This window comes from Leuciscus leuciscus (genome assembly GCF_965113295.1).
Source record: "Leuciscus leuciscus genome assembly, chromosome: 19".
Classification (NCBI taxonomy): domain Eukaryota; kingdom Metazoa; phylum Chordata; class Actinopteri; order Cypriniformes; family Leuciscidae; genus Leuciscus; species Leuciscus leuciscus.
The window spans coordinates 25,777,416-25,799,377 of NC_138743.1; the positions used below are offsets into that span (position 1 = coordinate 25,777,416).

The 21,962-nt window shown below is 35.9% G+C and overlaps 1 protein-coding gene and 1 long non-coding RNA gene across 4 annotated transcripts in view; one reads left to right on the forward strand and one right to left on the reverse strand.

Annotated features, from left to right (window-relative positions):
- LOC309481851 overlaps positions 1 to 21,962 on the forward strand; it is a 218,177-nt gene that overhangs the window by 44,658 nt on the left and 151,557 nt on the right. The gene's annotated exons all lie outside the window — the stretch shown is intronic.
- On the reverse strand, positions 428 to 10,907 carry eif2b4 (eukaryotic translation initiation factor 2B, subunit 4 delta). 3 transcript variants are annotated; one of them, XM_082146855.1, is made up of 13 exons: positions 10,776 to 10,907; positions 10,229 to 10,266; positions 9,801 to 9,972; positions 8,474 to 8,671; positions 7,608 to 7,690; positions 6,893 to 6,984; positions 5,999 to 6,113; positions 5,844 to 5,920; positions 5,620 to 5,722; positions 3,075 to 3,202; positions 2,818 to 2,995; positions 1,274 to 1,454; positions 428 to 1,181 (listed from the first exon to the last, which is right to left on the reverse strand). In XM_082146855.1, exons 1-13 carry the CDS (start codon positions 10,822 to 10,824, stop codon positions 982 to 984), a joined length of 1,614 nt encoding a protein of 537 aa, XP_082002981.1. In that variant the 5' UTR covers positions 10,825 to 10,907; the 3' UTR covers positions 428 to 981. The 3 variants fall into 3 exon arrangements, with proteins under 3 accessions (XP_082002981.1, XP_082002980.1, XP_082002979.1); XM_082146854.1 differs by having other exon boundaries at positions 7,608 to 7,687; positions 8,474 to 8,674; positions 10,776 to 10,897; XM_082146853.1 differs by having other exon boundaries at positions 8,474 to 8,674; positions 10,776 to 10,883.

Sequence of the window (21,962 nt, forward strand, 5' to 3'; positions counted from 1 at the left end):
TATTTTGTGTTGCTTTAAAATTATCTTGATTTCAAAGATATTTAAAGTGATTTCATTTTACAAGGGAGGGGGGAAATGGATGTCATTGGACTGTTATAATTTGTGATTTGTGAAAAAAAAGAAGTTATATTGTTACTGCCACATCCTGCTGTTCACAGATGTCACATGTTAGTTAGACACTAACCGATAACCATTTAACCTCTAAAACTGTATGCTTTTCCATTTTGGCAGAGTAAAGGGAATATGTTTCATCTGCTAATATGAGATTAAAAAGGTACACACTATTAGTATAATACTGACTGTACATGTTACAATATGCAAATCTCATTTCTTTCAATGTAATATTTTGTTGAAGAATTCAGCATGTACCCCGGTAAACCAGTACCAAAAATTAAAGATTTGTCACAAAAGAATCGGCAAACAACAGTTTATCTAAATTATTTATTTTTCTGTAGCCTTTTAAAAGGTTTTGGTAATACAAACAAAACCCCTTATCTTCAGCTTTTGCACGGTCTTACATTTGCACCATGTTCCTTTTCCCTTATTCACATCTATGAAAGGAATTCAGCAACAGCAACAATCCAAAAAGGATGATAAATATTTCTTTTTAATGTTTATGTCTATGCACTGACCATCATGAAAAGCCCAAACTGAAAGCAAACATGCTTTACCGACACTCTTTAAATGTTGTGGTTCTGACACAAGAACAAGCGAATCTGATATTCTTGATCTTGTGTATAACCACTAGTGATTTGAGAATTTTCCTTTAGGTGGATTGAAATGGACTGCGTCATTTTGGACCAGTTATACAATTCAAAATGAAACATTTGAAAGGATCCCGGCAGTGAGAACATAAACTGTAGCTTTATTTGAAAAGCTTGTTCCATTTCATAGATATGTTTACTTCATGCTAGAAGCCCTGTGTGCACATACTCTTATGTGCAGATGCAAAAGGGAAGCCGAACCGTGTTCATCTGCTCTTCACTGATCCACGTTCTTGACTCGCAGTACCACAGGCACAGAGGTGCAGGGGATCATGCCCAAGTCAGTAATCACAAGGTCCACAAAATCTGGTGGCGTCACGTCATACACCAAGTTCAGAAGCCCCAGTGATTTAACAGTCTGCCAATTCTCTAGATGGGTCTTCCCATTTCTGGTCACAATCAGGTCATCAGGATCATCTGTAAAAATCCATTAGGGTTTACTTTTTTTGTGTAAATAATGTTAATAACAAAAATGATGATAGTAAATTTACCAATCATGCTAGTCTTACCTAATTCATTGGATACAAAAGAGTCCGTCTGCACTCGTTCACAGAACTTGTAGGTCTCACAGCAGACCAGCACTGGTACATTGTAGGCCTTTGCTACCAGAGCAATCTGGGAAGTTCCCACACGTGACATCACATAACCATTGGCAAGAAGTGCATGGGCACCAAGAAATACCTTGGATACCTGGAAATAAGAGAGTGCAAGTACTGATTCAGCATTCATGGAAACAATGTTTATAATGACAACATAAAGGCAAGTTAACTGTAGTTCAAGTACACTATTCAAAAGTTAGATTTCTTGTGAACTTTCTATTCATCAAAGAATTGTGAAAAAAAGTGTCTCACAAAAATATTTCAACCATTTTCAATATTAGCTATGTTTCCATTTAAAGTTAAAATTGGAATATGGCATTAAACATTCGTGAATTAAACAGCATTTCCACCTCGTGTTCAAGAGAACAAAATCGTCACTTCCTGGAAAATATCTGTAGAAAAAATTGAAGTTGCTGAAATTGGAGAAGCCATCGTGGCTCTTTTTTCCAACAACATAGATGACTTGTGTCCCTGAGCGCAACTGGTTAGTCCAGTTATCCAATCATGTGCATGTTTTCTTATCAGATAAAAAAAATTACAATAATTGATGCGCATCTTGCCGTTTCCATCCAGCGTTTTTTTAATGCGATATCCCAAAATGCACATAAAAATAGGTGGATGGAAACAGCTATTGATAGTAAGAAATGTTTCTTGAGCACCAAATCATCATATTAGAATGATTTCTGAAGGATCATGTGGCTGAAGACTGGAGTAATGATGCTGAAAATTCAGCTTTACCAACACAGCAATAAATTACATTTTAAATAAATTAAAATCAAAAACAGTTATTTTGACAATATTACTGTTTTTACTGTATATTTGATCAAATAAATGCAGCCTTGGTGAGCATAAGAGACTTCTTACAAAAACATTTTTAAAAATCTTAAAATAATTTTAAGCGGTAATACATGCAAGGCTACACGCTAAGGATTTTTATATTTAAATTGACCAGGCTTAAAAATGATCAACTTCCATGAAGATGCAGCACTGGCCCCATCGGGCAACTGACAGTTCCCTCAACTGTTTTTCACACGGCCTGAAAATTTGGTTTAACACAATATATAACGTAACAATCTAAATATTCAAAACCTCACCGTGCCATATAATTATTTGAAATAAAACCATAACAGCAATCTAAGAGTGTCATTATCAAAAGTATACGTATGTAAATAAAGTCCATATGCTGTTCTAAACTCTATAAAACTGAGTAGTTTGTCAACCTTTTGCTCTACTAGCACCACTGCAGTTGATACGGTGTCTTTAAGAACAAAAGTACCAATCCATAATTAGGCTTATTAATATTTTTAGCTACTGCTGATGTCACACACATAATCACTCCTTTGAGGGTACAAGCACTTTGGATATAAAGCACATTAACTCGCAATGAGCTAAAAATAAAATGTGTTTGCAAAAATCACAGCAAGTAACAAGCTTTACTGAAAAGAATGACTCACTTCAGGCAGAATGTAGGACAAGGCAGATATGAGCACATAAGTACATCGGATGCCCTTCTTCACCAGACGCCTCAGCGCCTCTCGGCCCTCCAGCCTGGGTCGACTATCAACGACTATGACTCTGAACTTCCTCTGCTTTTCAAAAGCGTCGCACAGAATGTGATTGACAAGAGAAGAGCTGGAAAAAGACAAAAAAGGCATTAAATGCATTAATCCAAACTATTACAGGATTATAGCAATTCAGTGAAAGATCTTACCAGCCATAAACAAGAATGACGTCTCCATTACTTATCTTCTCAATAGCATACTTAGAAATGGCTTCAGAAGCCAAAATGATCTTCTCATTTACGTAACTATCAATACAATCCTGGAGTTTCCCTTTCGCCTGTTGAGAAAACGTTGCTTTTAGATAATCACAGGATCAGGAAGAATACTGCATATTAGGGGTGACCCCGAATAGTAGGGATGTCCCGATACCACTTTTTCACTTCCGATACCGATACCGATGCCGCAGCTTTGGCTATTTGCCGATACCGATATCAATCCGATATTTTTATTTTATTCTTGAACTAATACTACTAATAATAAAATATATGGAAGCACTTTGCACAATTAGCCACATAAAAACATCTCACTCAAATGGAGAACAAATACTTCTCCATATAGTCCACAACAACAGTTGATAATGAAAGACTGCCACCCTTTATTCAAAAGACCTTGAGATATGTTTGGTAACCTGAATGAATTTAAAATTAATTTGCTATATTTCAGATCAATATATTTGTTTCCTTAAAATTTGAATTAACTTCAACTTTATTCTCATCTGAATTATAAATAATTTATTTCTGTATAAAATAATACTACCATTAAAAACATGATTTGATTTTCTGTTTTATTCAATGTAGAATGTGTAACTTAAAAATAAACAGATTTGTGCTGTTTTAGGACAAGAAATGAAAACCAATGCAATATGATGAATGTCCAAAAGATGAGATCATTTTTGCTTTTAAACAGTGTGTGTGTGTGATTTTGGGTGACAGTCAGTTTGACAAGAGTTTACAGATTGCCAAAAGCACAATGTTGTGTTTTACACAAATATAAGTAGGCTAAACACTTTTTGCAGTTTTAATGATGTCCTGTATGAAAATGACGATGTTTTTATGTTTCCACTGTTCGATCGCGCCCGTGCCTCTCTCTCTCTGACACACACACAAACACACCAGCATTGCAATCTTGACATCGCAGCCTGTTCATTTTGCTGCGTTCACACCAAACGCGAATAGAACGTCAAATTCGTGTCTATCGCGTCTAGTTCGATGCTTGAACAGTTTGAATCCATCCGCGCGTCCACAGCGAATAGGACGCGCCGCGCGCGTATTATGATAAAGTGAACGTTTGAAGCGATATAGACGCGCGTTCAGAGCTAAGGCGGGGCTACAGATTAGGTGTCCCTATAAGAACCCGCATATGCGCGTATCTAACAGTTAGTTCCGTATTACATTAATTAATGTGCACGCGAGTTTTATTTATTTTTATACCGTGTATTCTCTGTGTAAATCCATGCACCGAACGTACGTTCAGTACGAATACGTACCGTTCCACCCCTAATGGGTATCGGATCATAGGTATCGGATAATTTTTTTTTCTCCCCTCCGATATCCGATCTAGCGTTTTGGGCCAGTATCGGCACGATACCGATGCCGTGGATCGGATCGGGACATCCCTACTGAATAGTCGAAGATTCGATGCTTCGACAGAAGGAGCCTGAGTCGACTACCAATCTCACGGTCGAATCTTCGCAGAGATGTTATTAAACGAGGATCATGTTATTTTGGCTATATGAGGGTGCTCAATGTAAGATTTCACATAGAACTACCGGTTTTCTGTCAATACGTTAATATACAGCCTATTATGATAATGCTGTCAATAAAAATGTGCAAAGAAAGACGTTTTTAATAAATCTTTCAGCGTGCTTAAGTTTCAGCGTGAATAAATCCAAACACCCCGTGACAGATTTATGTTTAAGTAATCTGTAAAAATGTCTGGGATAAGAAAACCTGAAGATGCACACCATCAGAAAGGATATTCTACAAGGCTGGATTTAGCATCAGGAAAACCACGATCGCACTTTTGCCGGCCAACGTTAACAAGTTGGATTTCCTCAGGACATTCTAAAACGCTTAACGTGAAAAAAGCTTTTAAAAAGCTTAAATGGCACTTTTACGTGCTTAATGTATTATGCACTACACAGTAGGCTACACACCTTATTAAGAAACGATACTATGTGCAGATAAGCAGATGAACCAAGAATATGAACTATATTCCTATAGAAAGTCACGTAAACCGTTTTCTTTAACGGTTTTCTATGGGAGGAAAATGCTAAACGCGTTGTTCATATTCTGGCTCATCTGCTTTTCTTTAGGCTATATAGTATGCTTTATTAATAAGGTGTGTACAGAATTTGATCTTTTAATATAACAGTTTTAGGAAATTAGGCCTTTATACGTTTTTCACGTTAAACGTTTTAGAATGTATTTTATCCGCACACACAATTTTAAAAGACTCAAACGGACACAGACAGTGAAAGACTGGAAATGTTTTTATACATTTTCTTCTATATCTTTGTGTGATGTTCTGTACATCGCACCTTTAAAATGTTAAAGCCCCGCCCCCTCACACAATTAGCCTATTAGTAGACTATAGGCAAGACTTGACGATTCTGATTCCACTATGAAAATCCTTAGTCGGGGACACCCCTACTGCATATAAATGTCTCTAACTAGTGATTCTGAATACTCTTACCTCCTCTTCTTTGCATTGACTGGGTATATTTGAAATTTCCTTCTTGATGTACTTGATGGCATTGCCCATACTGGCTGAAAGGGGCCGACACTGGCTGAGAAAACTGTAGGGGTAAGGAGGATTGGTAGTGTCCGTCAAATAACCATTTACATGTAAGAGAATTCAAACGAAATAACATACATCTGAGCATGTGCTATATAATTTTCACAAGGAAGAAAGTAAACCTGATATAGGGCGAAAGCTTGTTCACAAGGTCCCTTGACAACTCCTCATTTGGAGGTGTGCTATAGTCTTGAATAACCTATAAAATGATTGCTGGTTAATTAAATCCAAAAATTAACAACTTCTGAGCAATTTTATAGGTTTGATTATGAATTACCTGTTTAAAGGCATGTAGTAGGGCCACAGATCGAGCATTGGATCCTGCTATTATGCCCTGAGAGTACTGGAGACCCAACCGAACAATGGATGGGTGAATAACTGTGGCAGGGATGCTACAAAATAAACCATATCAAACAATACAAGTCAACCAACTAATTCATTTAGGTTAAACATACTTCATTTATAATATGTCTATCCCCTAATAATAATAAAATAAAATAAACTTTTTGTGGCCGGGGAGGATCTTTAAGTTCTTGAAGTTATAGTATGTGTCAAGTTACAGTACTGTGCAAAAGTTTGGAGTCAGTAAGATTTTTTTGAAAGAAATTAATACTTTTACTCAGGAAGGATGCATTTAATTGATCAAAAGTGACATTAAAACATCTTTAATGTAACAAAAGATTTGTATTTAAAATAAATGCTGTTCTTTTTAACTTTCTAATCATCAAATAATTCTGAAAAAATATATATATATTCCTGTTTCCACAATAATACGAAGCAGCACAACTGTTTTCAACATTGATATTAATAAGACAAGTTTTTTTTGAGCAGCAAATCAGCATATTAGAATGATTTCTGAAGGATCATGTGACACTGAAGACTGGAGTAATGATGCTGAAAATTCATCTTTGCATAACAGAAATAAATTATATTTTAAATAGGAAAAATATTTTAAATTGTAATAATATTTCACAATATTAATGATTTATCAGATTTTTAAATCAAACAAACAGCCTTAATGAACGTAAGAAACTTCTTAAAAAAAAAAAAAAATACTACCAGCCCCAAACTTTTGAAAATTAATTTAGTCAAGGATAAAAAAAGGGAGATTTATCTTTATATGACCCTTTTAAGTTAATATTCTAACTAGAAGACACATTTGTTACATTACCTGATTTGCTGAGTTGGAGGGTTTTTTCGGCTGTATTGGTGTAGATGGGAGAACAGGCTGACCTTGTAGCCATAATCGGACCTCAAAGGAACCTAAGAGAACAGAGCAAACAACAGCTTTTAATGTGAATATTTTGTTCCCTCAGGGACAGATGTTGTGGAGGTCACATCCTCCCTCCTCAGGTCAAGAGCTGAGACTGCAACAGAACACTGTGCATGAAGACATACATGACGTGCACTACTGAAGAAGGGCTCCACAGAGGACTTCCCAAGCTTTACGCTAGTGTTATAGATCTACACCTAACAAATAACAAATGAAAAATTATGAATCAAGAAAAAAAAAGAAAAAAACTCACTCGAAAGTTCAGCCACATAAGACATCTAGCTCATCACATGAACACAATGAAATGAAGATAATCACAATGAAATCACCAATCTCCAATAAAATCAAATTTGAGTTAACTTTCACCAAGAATTAAAAATACATCAAACAAAGAAATAATTTAACAATTCACTGCACACAAAAGTGTGGAGCCAGACCTTGACTCCAGTTATATTTAAACCGCATCCTTGCCCTGACTTCTGTAAGACATGGGAAGGACCTGGGTTAAAAACGCTGCAAAAGAGATCTCAGAAAACACCTGGATGAATCCATCCTCCGTCAACAGGTAGTAATCAGAAAAGAGGCAAAGCAGGACGGCATTGATTTGTCTCACCTGCTGTCTCTCAAGCTTTTTGGCCAACTTCTTCAATGCAGCGGGGTCGTCCACCTGAACGTGCTCTGGTAACCTTTTTACTACTAATAAGAAATAAAGAAAAGAATTGTAAAACTGCTCAGTCACAGTCTCTACATGAACACCAGTCAAATGCAGCCACTTCTGTGAGTAAATCTGTGAGTCATTGTGACTCGTAAAGTATCTCGCATTAACATTCTGACGAGAAATGCTGCTGTTTGAATCACTGTTTGTTCGATCAATGTTTTGCAAAGTTGTCAAACTCAATTTGAATATAAGTAAAATATGCATTGAAATGTGACATTAAAGACTGGAGTAATGGCTGCTAAAAACTCTACCAAAAGCTTTGCCATCACATTAATAAGTTACATTTAAAAGTAAATTAAAACAGAACATTTTATTTCACAATGCATTGTGTGAGAATAAGCATGTATGGATTTATGCATTTGTACTAAGTGCAAATAGCAACAGGTACTATTTACACCAAATAAACAGTTAAACACTTTATTCCCAAAATTAAATACCCTTTAGACACTTTATTCCCACTTTTCAAACATTTTAAAATAAACGCTTCTTCAAGTTGATGTGCGTAAAGGTTTATTAGAACTTAACAAAATTCGAGTTTCTTTTGTCATTTTGTCTGGCTCAGAGACAATGGTGGGCGGAGTTAGTGTAAATGGCCTTCTTTGCCAACAATAGACACTACATTTTTTTTGTTTATATATTTGAAATGACGGAAAAAACAGCAGCAATATTGGAATGGCTGATAAAAATAAGCATTCATCAGCCACTGTGGGAATGCCCAAACTTCCCATCCTGGAATATCCTTTTCCGATGCATTGAATTACCTGGCTGAAGCTCACTGGGGGAAGCTTTAGGCTTACTGGAGGTGGATTGCTGCCCCCCTTCCTTCTTGCCCTGTTTTGATGTTCGTTCTGAGTCTTGCCGTGCCCGGCGCTCTGCTCGCAGCTCCGCTTTGGTCTTTACAGGCTTCTCTGCAGCCGCAAGAGATTCAGATGCAGATGCACTTACAGGCACAGGAGCCGCTGCTGAGATCAAAGGGCCCATCAAATAAAAAGCACCCCAAACATAGACTATAGACTAAAAAGGCTATTAAAAGACTATTTAAGCCTATCTAGATCTGTTTTTAAATGGTTAGTTCACCCAAAAATTTTAATTATGTAATTAATTACTCACCTTCATGTCGTTCCAAACACGTAAGACTTTTGTTCATCTTCGGAACACAAATGAAGATTTATTTTTTATGAAATCTAAGGAGATTTCTGTTCCTCCAGTGACAGCTACGCAACTACTACTTTGACACTTTAAAAAGTTCATAAAGAGATTGTTAAAACTAATCCATATGAATTGAGTGTATTAGTCCAAATTTTCTGAAGAAACTTGACCGCTTTATACGATGAACAGATTGAATTTAGGCTGTAATTCAAATATAAGCATTGATCAGCGAACATGAACAGAAGCTCAACCGAACCTGCTTGACACACGAGAATGAATCTCATTGGTTCATGTGGAAGCTCAAACGTGCTGCGTAACACAAGAATAAACCTCTTTGGTTCTTGAATCTCATTGGTTCATGTGGAAGCTCAAACGTGCTGCGTAACACAAGAATAAACCTCATTGGTTCTTGTTGAAGCTCAAACGTGCTGTGTAACACACAAGAATGAATCTCATTGGTTCATGTGGAAGCTCAAACGTGCTGCGTAACACGAGAATTAACCTCACTGGTTCTCATCGAACCTCAATGAACCTCACAAAACCACTCGATTCATATAGATTACTTTTACAATCTCTTTATGAACTTTTTCAAAGTGGCAGTTGCATAGACTTTCTATGGAGGCACAGAAGGCTCTCAGATTTCATCAAAAAGATCTTCATTTGTGTTCCAAGGATGAACGAATGACAGAATTTTTATTTTGGGTGAACTAACCCTTTAAGTCCCTACTTCCTTCAAAATAGCCAACTCAGAAACTAAATATTAATCTAGTATCAATAAGAGAGAAAAATACCCTTACATAAACAAATAAAGATAAATAAATAATTCTCCTCAAATTATCCTATTTTAAATCAAAACTAATTTAATTTTGATACAACTTTTTATAGACTTGAGGTTGCAGGAGAATAGATAAGCAACATCACGCAAGTGGACTGAAGTACCTTTATGTGTTGGGCTCTGTGTGACAGGTTTTGATGGAGCTTGAACAGATGCTTTCTCTTTCTCCTTTTCCTTCTCTGTAGGAACCTTGTCATCTTTTTTATTCTTTTTATGCTGCTTCTTCTCTTTCCTAAGACGCTGCTTTTCTTCTTTGGTCAATTCCTTACCTTCAGTCTATACATAAAAAAAGGGAATCACAGTTTGCATGTCTTTAAATTATCCATTGTGTCTGTAAACTGATGTGGCTTAAAATTGGCTTTTTTCCCTAAAACCTAGTCTGAATTTTGGGCATCTTAGCATACTGAGTCTCTGCTGAGAATGTGGCTATGAAGCCCAAAACGCTGTCCATGTAACCTCACTAGGTTTTGAGACAAAGCCATTGTGTTTGTGATATCTAGTAAATTGAGAATAAAAAAAAGTAAAGACCTACCTTCGATCGTACAATTTCTTGCACCTTGCCATCTCCATCTATGACACATATAAAATGATTTAAAACGTATGCAAAGTTCAAATTGCTCTATATTTGCACAAACGATATTGGTAGAATATATATTTTTGTTTAGAGTATAGGGTTGAATTAATGATGTTAATGATGTCTATGGCGACAGGGAACATCGACACTGTCTTTGCAGTGTTATTTCATCATGCTGGTTCACACTCGATCATTACCAAACTAAGGAATGTTGCATAAAGATTCAGTTAATATTACAAACACATCACGTTACACATGCAAACAATAGGGAACATCGTGATCCTGTCTATATAGTTAGATTTTAATATATGTTCAAAATGTCAAACACTGCATGATGTAATTTCCACTGTGCATTTGTAAAGTCAGCTGTGACATGGCAGAGTGGTGATCAACGGCGTAACACGCGGTAACACAAGCTCTCTCTTAATACTTTGAACGACTGCTTATGTACGTGTTTAATTCAGTAACAGCACGTGTAAAAAGTTTAAATATCTGTATATTTCACCTGCAGCATGGTTGATGCTGTCAATCTGTCTCCCACCCGAATCCGCCATGTTTCACTTCTTCGTGACTTCTCGCTGGTAATCTGATGTGAAAAGCAGTCGTGAGGAATTACGTCGCCCTCTAGCGATTAAAACGAGTGAGCTGAACTTTTATAGTATAATTTATGTACAGTGACAACGTACCCAACTGCCCAAGCTGAAAAACGTCCGTACGTTTCTTTAATTAAATAGACGCAGCATATTCACGTACAGCAACATGTTCTCATCATGTTGAAAAGAACAAAAAGTTGTTGTCAGAAGTGGGATTCGATCCCAGGCCACGAGGGGAAACCGTGACCTGAGCGCAGCACCACATCCTGACGTACGCCACGTACTTACGTCATTACGTGAAATAGTAATAACGCAGATGTTTTGTTTTGTTGTTGTTTTTACAGGTTTTGTCGTTTTTAGTAACGGTTTAAGCTTTAAAATATTGTTGTTTGCTAATTAAATGGTGAACCTTAAGCGAGTTTGTTTCAATTATTGTAAAATCTTAACAAGTTATCAATCATTTGTAAAGATTTTAAATTATCAATAACTTGAGAAGATTTCATAGTAGCCTAACTTAAATAAACATTCTTATTTAATGAAAAACAATCACAAACAACAATATTTCAATGAATAAAACGACTAAACGTGAAGTTCATCGACTTCAAAACAAACTATATTAATGACTATAAACGCATGCAGGCGATAAGTTCTGTTAAAGAGAGTTAGTTTACCGTTTGACATTCGTAAGACAGATGTCATATCAAACCAACTGCAAATTACTCTGATAATTATTCCCCATGTTGCACAAGGCTTGTTTTTCAGATTTTTTATCTGGTCTTTTTTATATATATATAGGCCTATTAGGGCCTACATTAGCCTACTGAACCCGTTTAAATCCATTAAACTACATTATTAAACAAATTGCATTTAAATTAATGAATAACTTGATATTTTTTTTATATAATACTGAACTCATTTAAATCCATTACACTACAACAACACTGTTTGACCTATTTAAATGGGCTTAGAATTGTATATAAAAAACACCCAGATTAATAATCTGAAAAACAAACCATGTGCAAAATGGGGAATAATAATCTAAGTAATTTACAGTTGGTTTGATACCTTTTGGGCAAACGGTGTTGTGGTTTAATGGATTAACAGTATTGCATGAGGCCTGAAGTTTAAGTTCTAAAATTAGGCAACTATAAAAGTAAAAAAAAAAAAAAAAAGCTAATTCCAAAAAACAGAGCCTTATTCTATAAAAGGGATATTTTTCTGAACATTTTACTATTAGTTTGATCATGTATAGTTAAATAGTTTAATTGATAGGTCTAATTAATATAGGCTACATTGTATTTAAGCCTTGTGCTATGCAAAGGGAATTTGTTTATCTGAGTTGGTTCGGGCTCAAAACATGAAATACGCAGAGTTTAATGGGTATAAAACCAAATGTCTAGAACGAATGTCAAACGTTAAACTAACTTTACCGTCGTGTTTAAAGTCAACAGAGCTACTAGCTTTGTATTCAGAAACAGCACGTATTTATACTTTTACATTTGTAAATTTTACCTGTAGCATAATTGATGCTGTCAACCTGTCTCCTACCCGATTCCGCAGTTTAATTTCTTCGCGACTTCTTGCTAGTAAACTGATTTTGAAAAGGAATTGGGATAATTTGCGGTGCATTGATTCATCCGGTGACACAGTCGCTGTACGAGAATGCATGTTCGTTTCGAAGCACTCCAGAGCCCTCTGGTGGGCAAAGGAATGTAAACATAATGCTAAAAAAGTGACACATCAGATAAACACAAATGTTTTGAAATTACGGTCTCATTTAGTTTGTGTTTTTTATACAAGGGTTATAGCCTATTATACATAATTTGTAATATCCTAATGTATAGGGCTACTAATATTTAGGTTTCTATAGTATAGCCTATCTAATATATTCCGGTGAAATACACCATTGTTGCCACAGAGACGGTAGCCTACCACAGAAGATAGTTTTCATATATTTATTCATAAATAATATTTATTCAAAAAAGAATTGATGGTTGAATGCTAAGATTGACAAGTACGAATAAAGTAGTGAGCTGTAAAATAATAATAAAAATAAAAAAATAGGCTACTTGGTTGCAGTCTTTAATTTGACATTATTACAAAGTGCACTTTAAAAAAAAGTGTGCTTAAGAAACAGTCATATAAGTACACTTAAATTGTCTTTTATTTCATTAATATTATATTATCTGCAAGTACAGTTTTTTAAAGATTTGAAGTGCACTACAAGTGCACATTCAATACAATGCTTTTTCACAAGATCAATAAATGATAATCAGGTACTGAATGATTATTATTAAATGAAAAAAGAATTTCTATTATAATTAAGAAAGGAGAAAATTAACACAACATCGCAACAGTAAAATAGTTTATTGAATTTTCTAAAAATGAAAAAATGAAAAAAATATATATATATTTAAACTTAAAGAGTTAGTTCACCCAAAAATGATAATTCTCTCAGTAATCACTCACCCTCATGTTGTTCCAACCCTGTAAGACTTTCGTTCATCTTCGGAACACAAATTAAGATATTTTTGATGAAATCTGAGAGCTGTCTCACTCCTCCATAGGCTTCTATGTTATTGAAACTTGCCGGCCCAGAAAAGTTAGTAAAGACAATGTTTAAAATAGTCCAAGTGACTACAGTGGCTCAACCTTAAGTTTATCAAGCGACGAGATTCACGAGAATAATTTTTGTGCGCAAAAAAACTAAACAAAAATAACGACTTTATTCAACTATTTATTTTCTTCTATGTGGGCCTCTGAGTTCATGCAGTGTAACAGCGCAGCACTTCTGTGTTGTACGTCACACGTAGGCTCACTATTGGCCGACGCTGGTCATGTGTGTGATGCGTATGACGTACAACACAGAAGCGCAACGCTGTTACACTACGTGAACTCAGAGGCCCACACAGAAGAAAATGAATAGTTGAAAATAAATTTTTGTTTGTTTTTTCGCACAAAAAGTATTCTCGTCGCTTGATAAACTTGAGCCACTGTAGTGACTTGGACTATTTTAAACATTGTCTTTACTAACATTCTGGGCCGGCAAGTTTCAATAACATAGAAGCCTATGGAGAAGTGAGACAGCTCTCAGATTTAATCAAAAATATCTTAATTTGTGTTCCGAAGATGAACGGAAGTCTTACGGGGTTGCGACAACATGAGGGTGAGTAATTACTGACAGGATTTTCATTTTTGCGGGAACTAACCCTTTTAGGGTTAGTAGTACATTTTAAGTCACAAAAAAGCACACTTTAGTGAATAACTCTCTAATAATCTTTGGTCTATGTTGGCTGTATTCACGACGCAGTAGCTGGTTGAAGGGGACCAAACCTCGCAGAAACACCTGACTTGGTTCCATTTGACCAGCCACAGCAAGGCGTGCTTCAGGAACAGAGAACGGCCAGGCAGACTAACAGAGCTTATGTTGACATTCTTCAGTTCAGAAAATCATTCTCGGTGCTTACCTGTTATGAAGACAAAGGAGAAATAAATAAATAATAGGCCTTCTTTAAAAAAAATTGAACCAAACTGGCAACAGATTGCCTCATTACAAATTGTTTCTTCAATAAGAATTTTTTATTTTCTGTGCAATTTAATGGATGAACATTGCTACCAACATGAGTTTAGCATTGTTAATTAATTTATTGTTTTATTTTTATTTGCAGATAGCTGCGGAAATAATTCAGCATAGCGTCTTCTTTATACCCATAAGGTTTGTATAGCTCATGGATTAGTGAAGTAAGGGACAGCTGTACTCTGTCAATCTGCCCTGATCTGCAGTATCTATGGGTCAGTGAGAGATGATCAGGGTGTGGAGGCCTACGGCCAGCCAACTCACAGAAACAACAGCTTTACCACCTCATCCACTCTACAGTCTCATAAATAAAGGTCCCAAAAGGGGCTTTTCACAATAATGTCATAGAATAACTAATTTTGGTTCCCTAAAGAACCTTTCAGTAAACTGAAAATAACCTTTTTTTTTTTCTTTGTGTGAAGAACATTTTAATCTAAAGAACCCTTTACCACTATAAAGAACCTTTTGTGCAACAAAAAGGTTCCATGGAACCACAGATGCCAATAAAGAACCTTTATTTTTAAGAATGTATGTGCATGTAGCTGAACTGAAGTATTCATCTCAGAATAGGAAATTACACAAATGTGTGTCAAACTTTAAACTGTTCGATTTAGGTTTAATTCGTCAGGTTTTCATCCATCACACTGTGTTTTATTTGCATGCTCTATTCCGTGGTTATGGATTCCCCCTGAAACCACACACTTCCTTACATTCCATAACTTGAGTATTCATATGGGCATATAAGGAAGCATGTCTTCACAAGGGGCAAATTTCAGTTTCTCTCACAGAATAGACAAAGCTGTCAGGAAAAATGCACAGGTCATACAGAGAGAAGAGATAACATTACTGTTTGTTTGTTTGTTTATTTATTTATTTATCTTTACAATTCATTATCATTTTTATTCTGCTTCATAACTATATTGTTATATAAAAATGTTAGATAACTTCAACAACTTTGGCCAGAATGATCCAAAAAAGCAATGTTTTAGCCCTTCACTAAAGCGAACAAACAAAAAATGACATACTCTGTTGAGTAATATTACAGAAAAACTGAATTTACCTGTATGTAGTTATCCTGTCCTTTCCATAATCATTCTTTGTGTTGACACGTATCTGTACAAGGAGGAAAGCAGCCAAGCAGAAGAGGACTAGTACATCTAGCACTCGAACATCTTTCTCACATTTAAAGAGACCAGAAGGTTTCTCATTCTGCCATGTAGCAAGTCCAATATGCACAAACTGCCCTTTTTTTTTACTCCTTCTTGATATAGTAGCTTGATTTACAGTGGATGAAAGACGTGCTACGACACCTCAGGTGAAAACCCAGTGACACGCTCATACCTCCATTTCCTTTAACAGCACCATTTCCAGTGGAAGAGGTGTAAAATCTTCCATTTGCTGCCTCGTAAAACAGAGAGATGTCACCCAGAATCTCAGTCCAAATCAAACTGGAGCTATATACACATATATCTTCATTCATTTCTGCTAAGAAAGAAATGAAACGTTTCAAAGAAGATATCCTTTTAATTCTTATAAATCGCAGGTTGTTCATCCCAGACATGGAATGGACAAGAGTTTGGCTGCCCTCATTTAATCTGAAATAATTTGGAGATATTTAATCTAGACTGCTTCGCCAATTAAAGAATGAGAAATTACTTTAAATGATTTTTTTGCTAAATAAATGAATATATAACAAAAGTACGAGATGTTGTAATTGACATCATGTGAACCTATTCCAAGTCCAAAACCAACCCAATCTACCAATATATAAAAACTCTCCCCACACCTTTCTGTTCCCATCTTTCCTCTTCTGCTGAGTGCTACAGTGTATCGTCCTCTTTGCATGACCGGTGGATTCTGCCCAGACATGGCCACATGCTCCCGGCCTTTTCAAGTGCTCAGCCTCCCTTAAACTCCCCCCTCTGCCTCTGCGGGCCCCCACCTGTTGGTGTCCTTTAGGAGCCAGGGCCTCTCCTATGCCTTCTGTCCAACCCAATCAGGGCCGTGTCAGCGGAGAGCGAGCCTGTGAAATCGCACCTCTCAGCTGTTCACACTCGCCTCGAGACACCCTACACCCACTGCTCCTCTTTTTACACCCAATCCCAATGGCTCCTTTAGGGAGAGAGAGAGAGAGAGAGAGAGAGCGAGCGAGAGAGAGAGAGAGAGAGAGAGAGAGAGAGAGAGAGAGAGAGAGAGAGAGAGAGAGAGAGAGAGAGAGAGAGAGAGAGAGAGAGAGAGAGAGAGAGAGAGGAAACCAGGAAACAACTGTGGGCGAGTGACTTCTGTACAGTAGTGGGTTAGTAGTCACAGCTGAAACAAGCTAGTGTTACTACTGTCTGGGATTTGGTAAGCAAGCGGGCTTTAGGCTCAAGGCTTGAACGATTTGTGATCAAGATGTTTCTGTTTATTTTGATAAATTCTGAATGATGGCGCACAACAAACAGTTTTTCTGAGCATCAACAGTAATGTCGACAATCAACATTATTTTGAGGTATTTTACACATAAATTATGTCTAGATAAAGGGCAATCAAGGTATTCTAACTTAGTACAATATAGCCTTTACAGTGGGAACAGTTTTAAACCTGCTAAAAAAAATTAATTTAAACTTTTGTACAAATAACAATTTAGGTGAAACATTCAGTTAAAAACATGAATTCTGTATTTCTAATGATAATGTTATCTAGCAAGATTTAAATAGTTTATTAATTAAATGTTAATTTATATATTCATGTAATATAGTAATTGTGAAATATTATTACAATAAAAATAAAAAATAAAATAAAAAAAATCTATAATATATTTTAAATAATTCCAGTGTTGGCAAAGCTGAATTTTCAGCATCATTACTCCAGTCTTCAGTGTCACATGATCCTTCAGAAATCATTCTAATATGCTGATTTTGTACTCAAGAAACATTTATTATTATTATCAATGTTGAAAACAGCTGTGCTGCTTACATTTTTTTTTAAAGAAATTTGTGTGAAATGATAAAATGAAATAAATGAAAAAAGTTTAAAAGAACAGCATTATAAAGGAAATATTTTGCAACATGTACTGTAACACATATAATTATAGAGTTTAAAGTAAGAATGAATATAGAGTGAATATAGAGAGAAAATATATGAATAGAAAGTTCAATAAACAGAATTAAGAAGCATTTCTTAAATGTATTTATTACTTTTTTTTTAAAATAATGTAATAAATATAAATCTTTTGTAACATTATGGGCCCTATTTTAACGATCTGAAACGCAAGTGTCAAGCGCAAAGCGCAAGTAACTTTGTGGGCAGGTCTTGGGCGCTGTTGCTATTTTCCCGGCGGGATAAATGACTCTTGCGCCAGGCGCAAATCTAAAATGGGTTGGTCTGAAGTAGCTTCATTATTCATAGGTGTGGTTTGGGCGTAACGTGAAATAAACCAATCAGGGCGTCATCTCACATTCCCTTTAAGAGCAGACGCGCTTTTTCCATAGCGCATTGCTATTGTAATGGCGGATTTGCCAGGCGCGCGCCAAGAGCGGTTCACAGCAAAGGAGAGCAACGCTCTCGTCACGGCCGTAAAAGAGAGAAGTTACATTGAAATGGAGAAACCCACCCAAATTAACTTCGGTTAAACAGGCGTATGATAATTTGGGTAAATGTGTAAGCTAGATGTATGCTTTTATAATAAATGGTCTATCTATCTATCTATCTATCTATCTATCTATCTATCTATCTATCTATCTATCTATCTATCTATCTATCTATCTATCTATCTATCTATCTATCTATCTATCTATCTATCTATCTATCATAATAATGTATGATTTGCAAAAATGAAAGCTGCTTCTGTGTAGATGAGAGAATCAAAGTGTATGCGCGTTGTGCACGCGCTACATTGATTATGGCCAAGCATGCGCCCTTAAAATAGCATATGAATAACATGCGCAACGCGCCACTGACTTTAAACTATTTTTTCCTGGTTAGTGGCGCAATTGTTTTCTAAACCATCAAAATAGCATGAAGGAACGTTTGCGCCGGAACACGCCTCCTTTTTTGCGCTGAACCGCCCAGGGAGCGCAAGTTCATTCCCTAGTTTAGCGACGTGCTTCTGTGAAGGGAAAAGCGCGATTTGCGCGGGTGCAAAATAGGGCCCACAGTCTCTCTTCACTGTCACTTTTGATCAATTTAATGCATTTGCATCCTTGATAAATAAAAGTATTATTATATATAATTATTAGGGGTGTAACGGTTCACAAAATTCACGGTTCGGTTCGATACGATACACTTGTGTCACGGTTCGGTTCGGTACGTTTTACATTTGAAATAACGAAATTTTGGTCGGCAGGAAAAATGGTCCAACGAACCGTTCGGTTTGAAAATGCGTACCGAAAACCAAACCGAAAGCCTCGTACCGAACGGTTCAATACGAATACGTGTATCGTTACACCCCTAATAATTATATATATATATATATATATATATATATATACTGTATATTTCACTTAGAGAATTCAAAATGAAAATCTTACTAATCACGTCATGTACTACATATTTGTTTAAATTAGCCATACTCCTACAATAGACATAATGAATATCCATATTTACTTATAAGTTTTGAGTGGTGTAGATTTTGTAGCTGAAATAACTAACAGTGCCTTGATGACCACACGATTTCAAGACTGATCCGTCCACATCACGAACCCCGACCTAGTTCTATGGAGGAAATGGGAGAGGTCTGGTACATTTTCCCCTGCAACAAGCACGCCAGTACCCCTGAAGTCAGCACCTGTGTTCTAAAAGAAGCCCAGGCAACAGGAGACCCAGGCCTATTCACAGAGACCTCAGGCCAGAGACGAGGCTTACTCTGAAACCCAACACTCTGCACCCTTTTAACAGCATTAAACCACCACAAATAGCCAGCAGCATTGCTCTTGCAGGAATAGCACCATGCATGCTCAACAATTACTGTTTCCTGTGGCTGCACATGACAGTAACAAATTAGACATTTCCATACATCATTACTGAGGATTACAACATATGCCGTCAGGTCATTGTACACCTGTCAGTGAAGATATTTTTGCTTCTAAAGCTACGAATCTGCAGTAATTCCCCATTATCCTTAATGTTTTACTGTTTCATGCGTTAGATTTCATGCAAGAAATATAAAAATTGAAACTGATTGGTTGTCATTTTCAGTAGCTAATCCCATGAAGGCTGTGAAACAATTGTAAGGGTGTGTATTTAATGCACTCAGGAAACAATACAAAGCAAGTGTTCACTTGGGTCAACGGGAAAAAAAGAGAACAAGAGAGGGAGAATGCTCAGTGTTCGAGTAGAACGTAAGCTCCAAATCTGACCGCTCGATTTATTTTTAACAGTGGCAGTCAAGCTGGGCCCCACAGTGCTAATAACTTTGTTCCTCTCTGTCACTAGAGCAGCAGCATCCAAGTTTATTCTAAGAGGTCATTTAGCTCTCTCTTTTTCCGGGGGCTGACATATAAGTTTTCAGGCAGTCCAGTTTAAACAGCTGATTCTCAGGACACAAATGCACAGCACAGGACTTGAAGCAGATAGCCATTATCTTTTTGGGTTACATTTCTCCTCAAATTAAATAGCATAGAAATTATGATATTGAAGCTTATTAAACATCTAACCACAGTTTTTACAGTATGAACATCCACGTTTTCCCCCAAATGAGTCCTTACTACTGTTGACAAATAATTCCCTTCTCTTACTCAGACACAAGATCTTTTTTGGCAGATGAAGGCTAGGTTTTGAAGTCATGCTCGGTCCCATGTAACTTGGTTTAACTTGGTTTTGATAGAAATAGATCACCATTGTACAGAATTTACCTCGTGAAGCAATATTACTACTAATATTTTTAAGGAATATCTATATATATGTTTTAGCTTAAACCTTTCATTTAAACCTCTGTTGTGCAGTACTTTGTTTGCTAAAATATGAAAGCAATTATTCAAATTTCATTTTAGAAAAATGTAAACTGACAACACAGGATTTCAACAACAACAAAAAAACTTAGGGTTAGGGTTTCTTAGGGTACTGTTATTGGTAAAACTGTAATAAATTAGTAATTGTTGAAGTTTTATGAATTAAATTTATTAGACATCCTTTTTGATTATTGAAATTTAATTAAACCATTAAAACAGAATTCAGAACAATTAAAAAGGAAAACATGGAATTTGGGGTGAAAAAACTAAACTAAAATAGATTTTATAGGGCGCTAAAGGGTCTATGTACTACTATGTACTTAAATAAAAAAATGAATTGTTAGGTGCAATATGCTTACTGTGTTCATAAGGACGGTTAGGTTTTTATATATATATATATATATATATATAAATATATATATATTCTAAATATATATATATATATACGTATAATGTAAGAACATGTATATACAATAAATACATTGTACCAAATTATTTATTTAAATGTTAGTACATAGTTAAGTTCCTCATGTTCTATTTTGGATAATTGTCTTTATGTTTTTGGTTTTTGTATATGAAAGTCAATGGGGTCAAATGTTGTTTTGAATCACACTGACTTTTTTATTGCATGATGGACAAAACACTTCATTTCATAATCATTTAAATAAATATCTTCTTCCACATAAGAAAGAAAGTCATTTTGGAATGAATGTAGGTAAATTATGAAAGAAATACATTGTTTTATGATACATGTGATTCCAGGGTAGGCCATCTTGTCTAATGTGAATGACATCAATGCACATTTAAAAGTGGAGTTGGTCAAGGCACACCATAATTCTTCAGCTTTAAAAGTGTTGTCCTTCCTTAGGTATGACAGTTGCTCCCGCTGAGGTTGACACAGCTGTCTGTGAGAGTCTGGTGCTGCTCTGTGAAGCATGGGAATAGAAAAGGTCAAAGGACACTCGCATTTCAGATGTCAAAACAGGTGCTAGCAATTGAGAGGTAACCAGCTTATTCCCTGTCCCACAAGGATGCTCAAAATGACTCTTTGGATAAAGATAAAGATAAACACATATGAAAAACATATGATATATATATAAACTCTACAGCTTTTGAACTTTTTTACATGCATTTTTCCAATCAAAAGTAGGCTACAATTTAAGTAATTGTTGGCTAGATATTATTAAACAGCAGACCAAATGGTCATATTGCAGGAAATGCACCTTTGACCCCATCCTGTCACTCCTTAAAATACCTACATGAAACAGACAGGGTGTCAAAATGGGATATGTGTTGGTCCAACTGGTGTCAGCAAACTCATTCAAAACTGAATGAACGTGTGTGAGCCATGGTGGTGGTCAGGGTAAAGTTGGGGTAAATAGGTCAAAACTGGCATAATTACACTGACTAACAAAAGAACAATCGATAATAGGAGTGTTTAAATCAAGGATTCTACATTAAGGTCTATTTACTGCAGCCTGGAGCTGTGACATGTCACAACAAAAAGTAATATATATGTGGTGTAGCCACATTAGTGTTAAGGAAATAATCCACAAGTCATCAAATTGATTTCTTTGGGATCATATTTTATG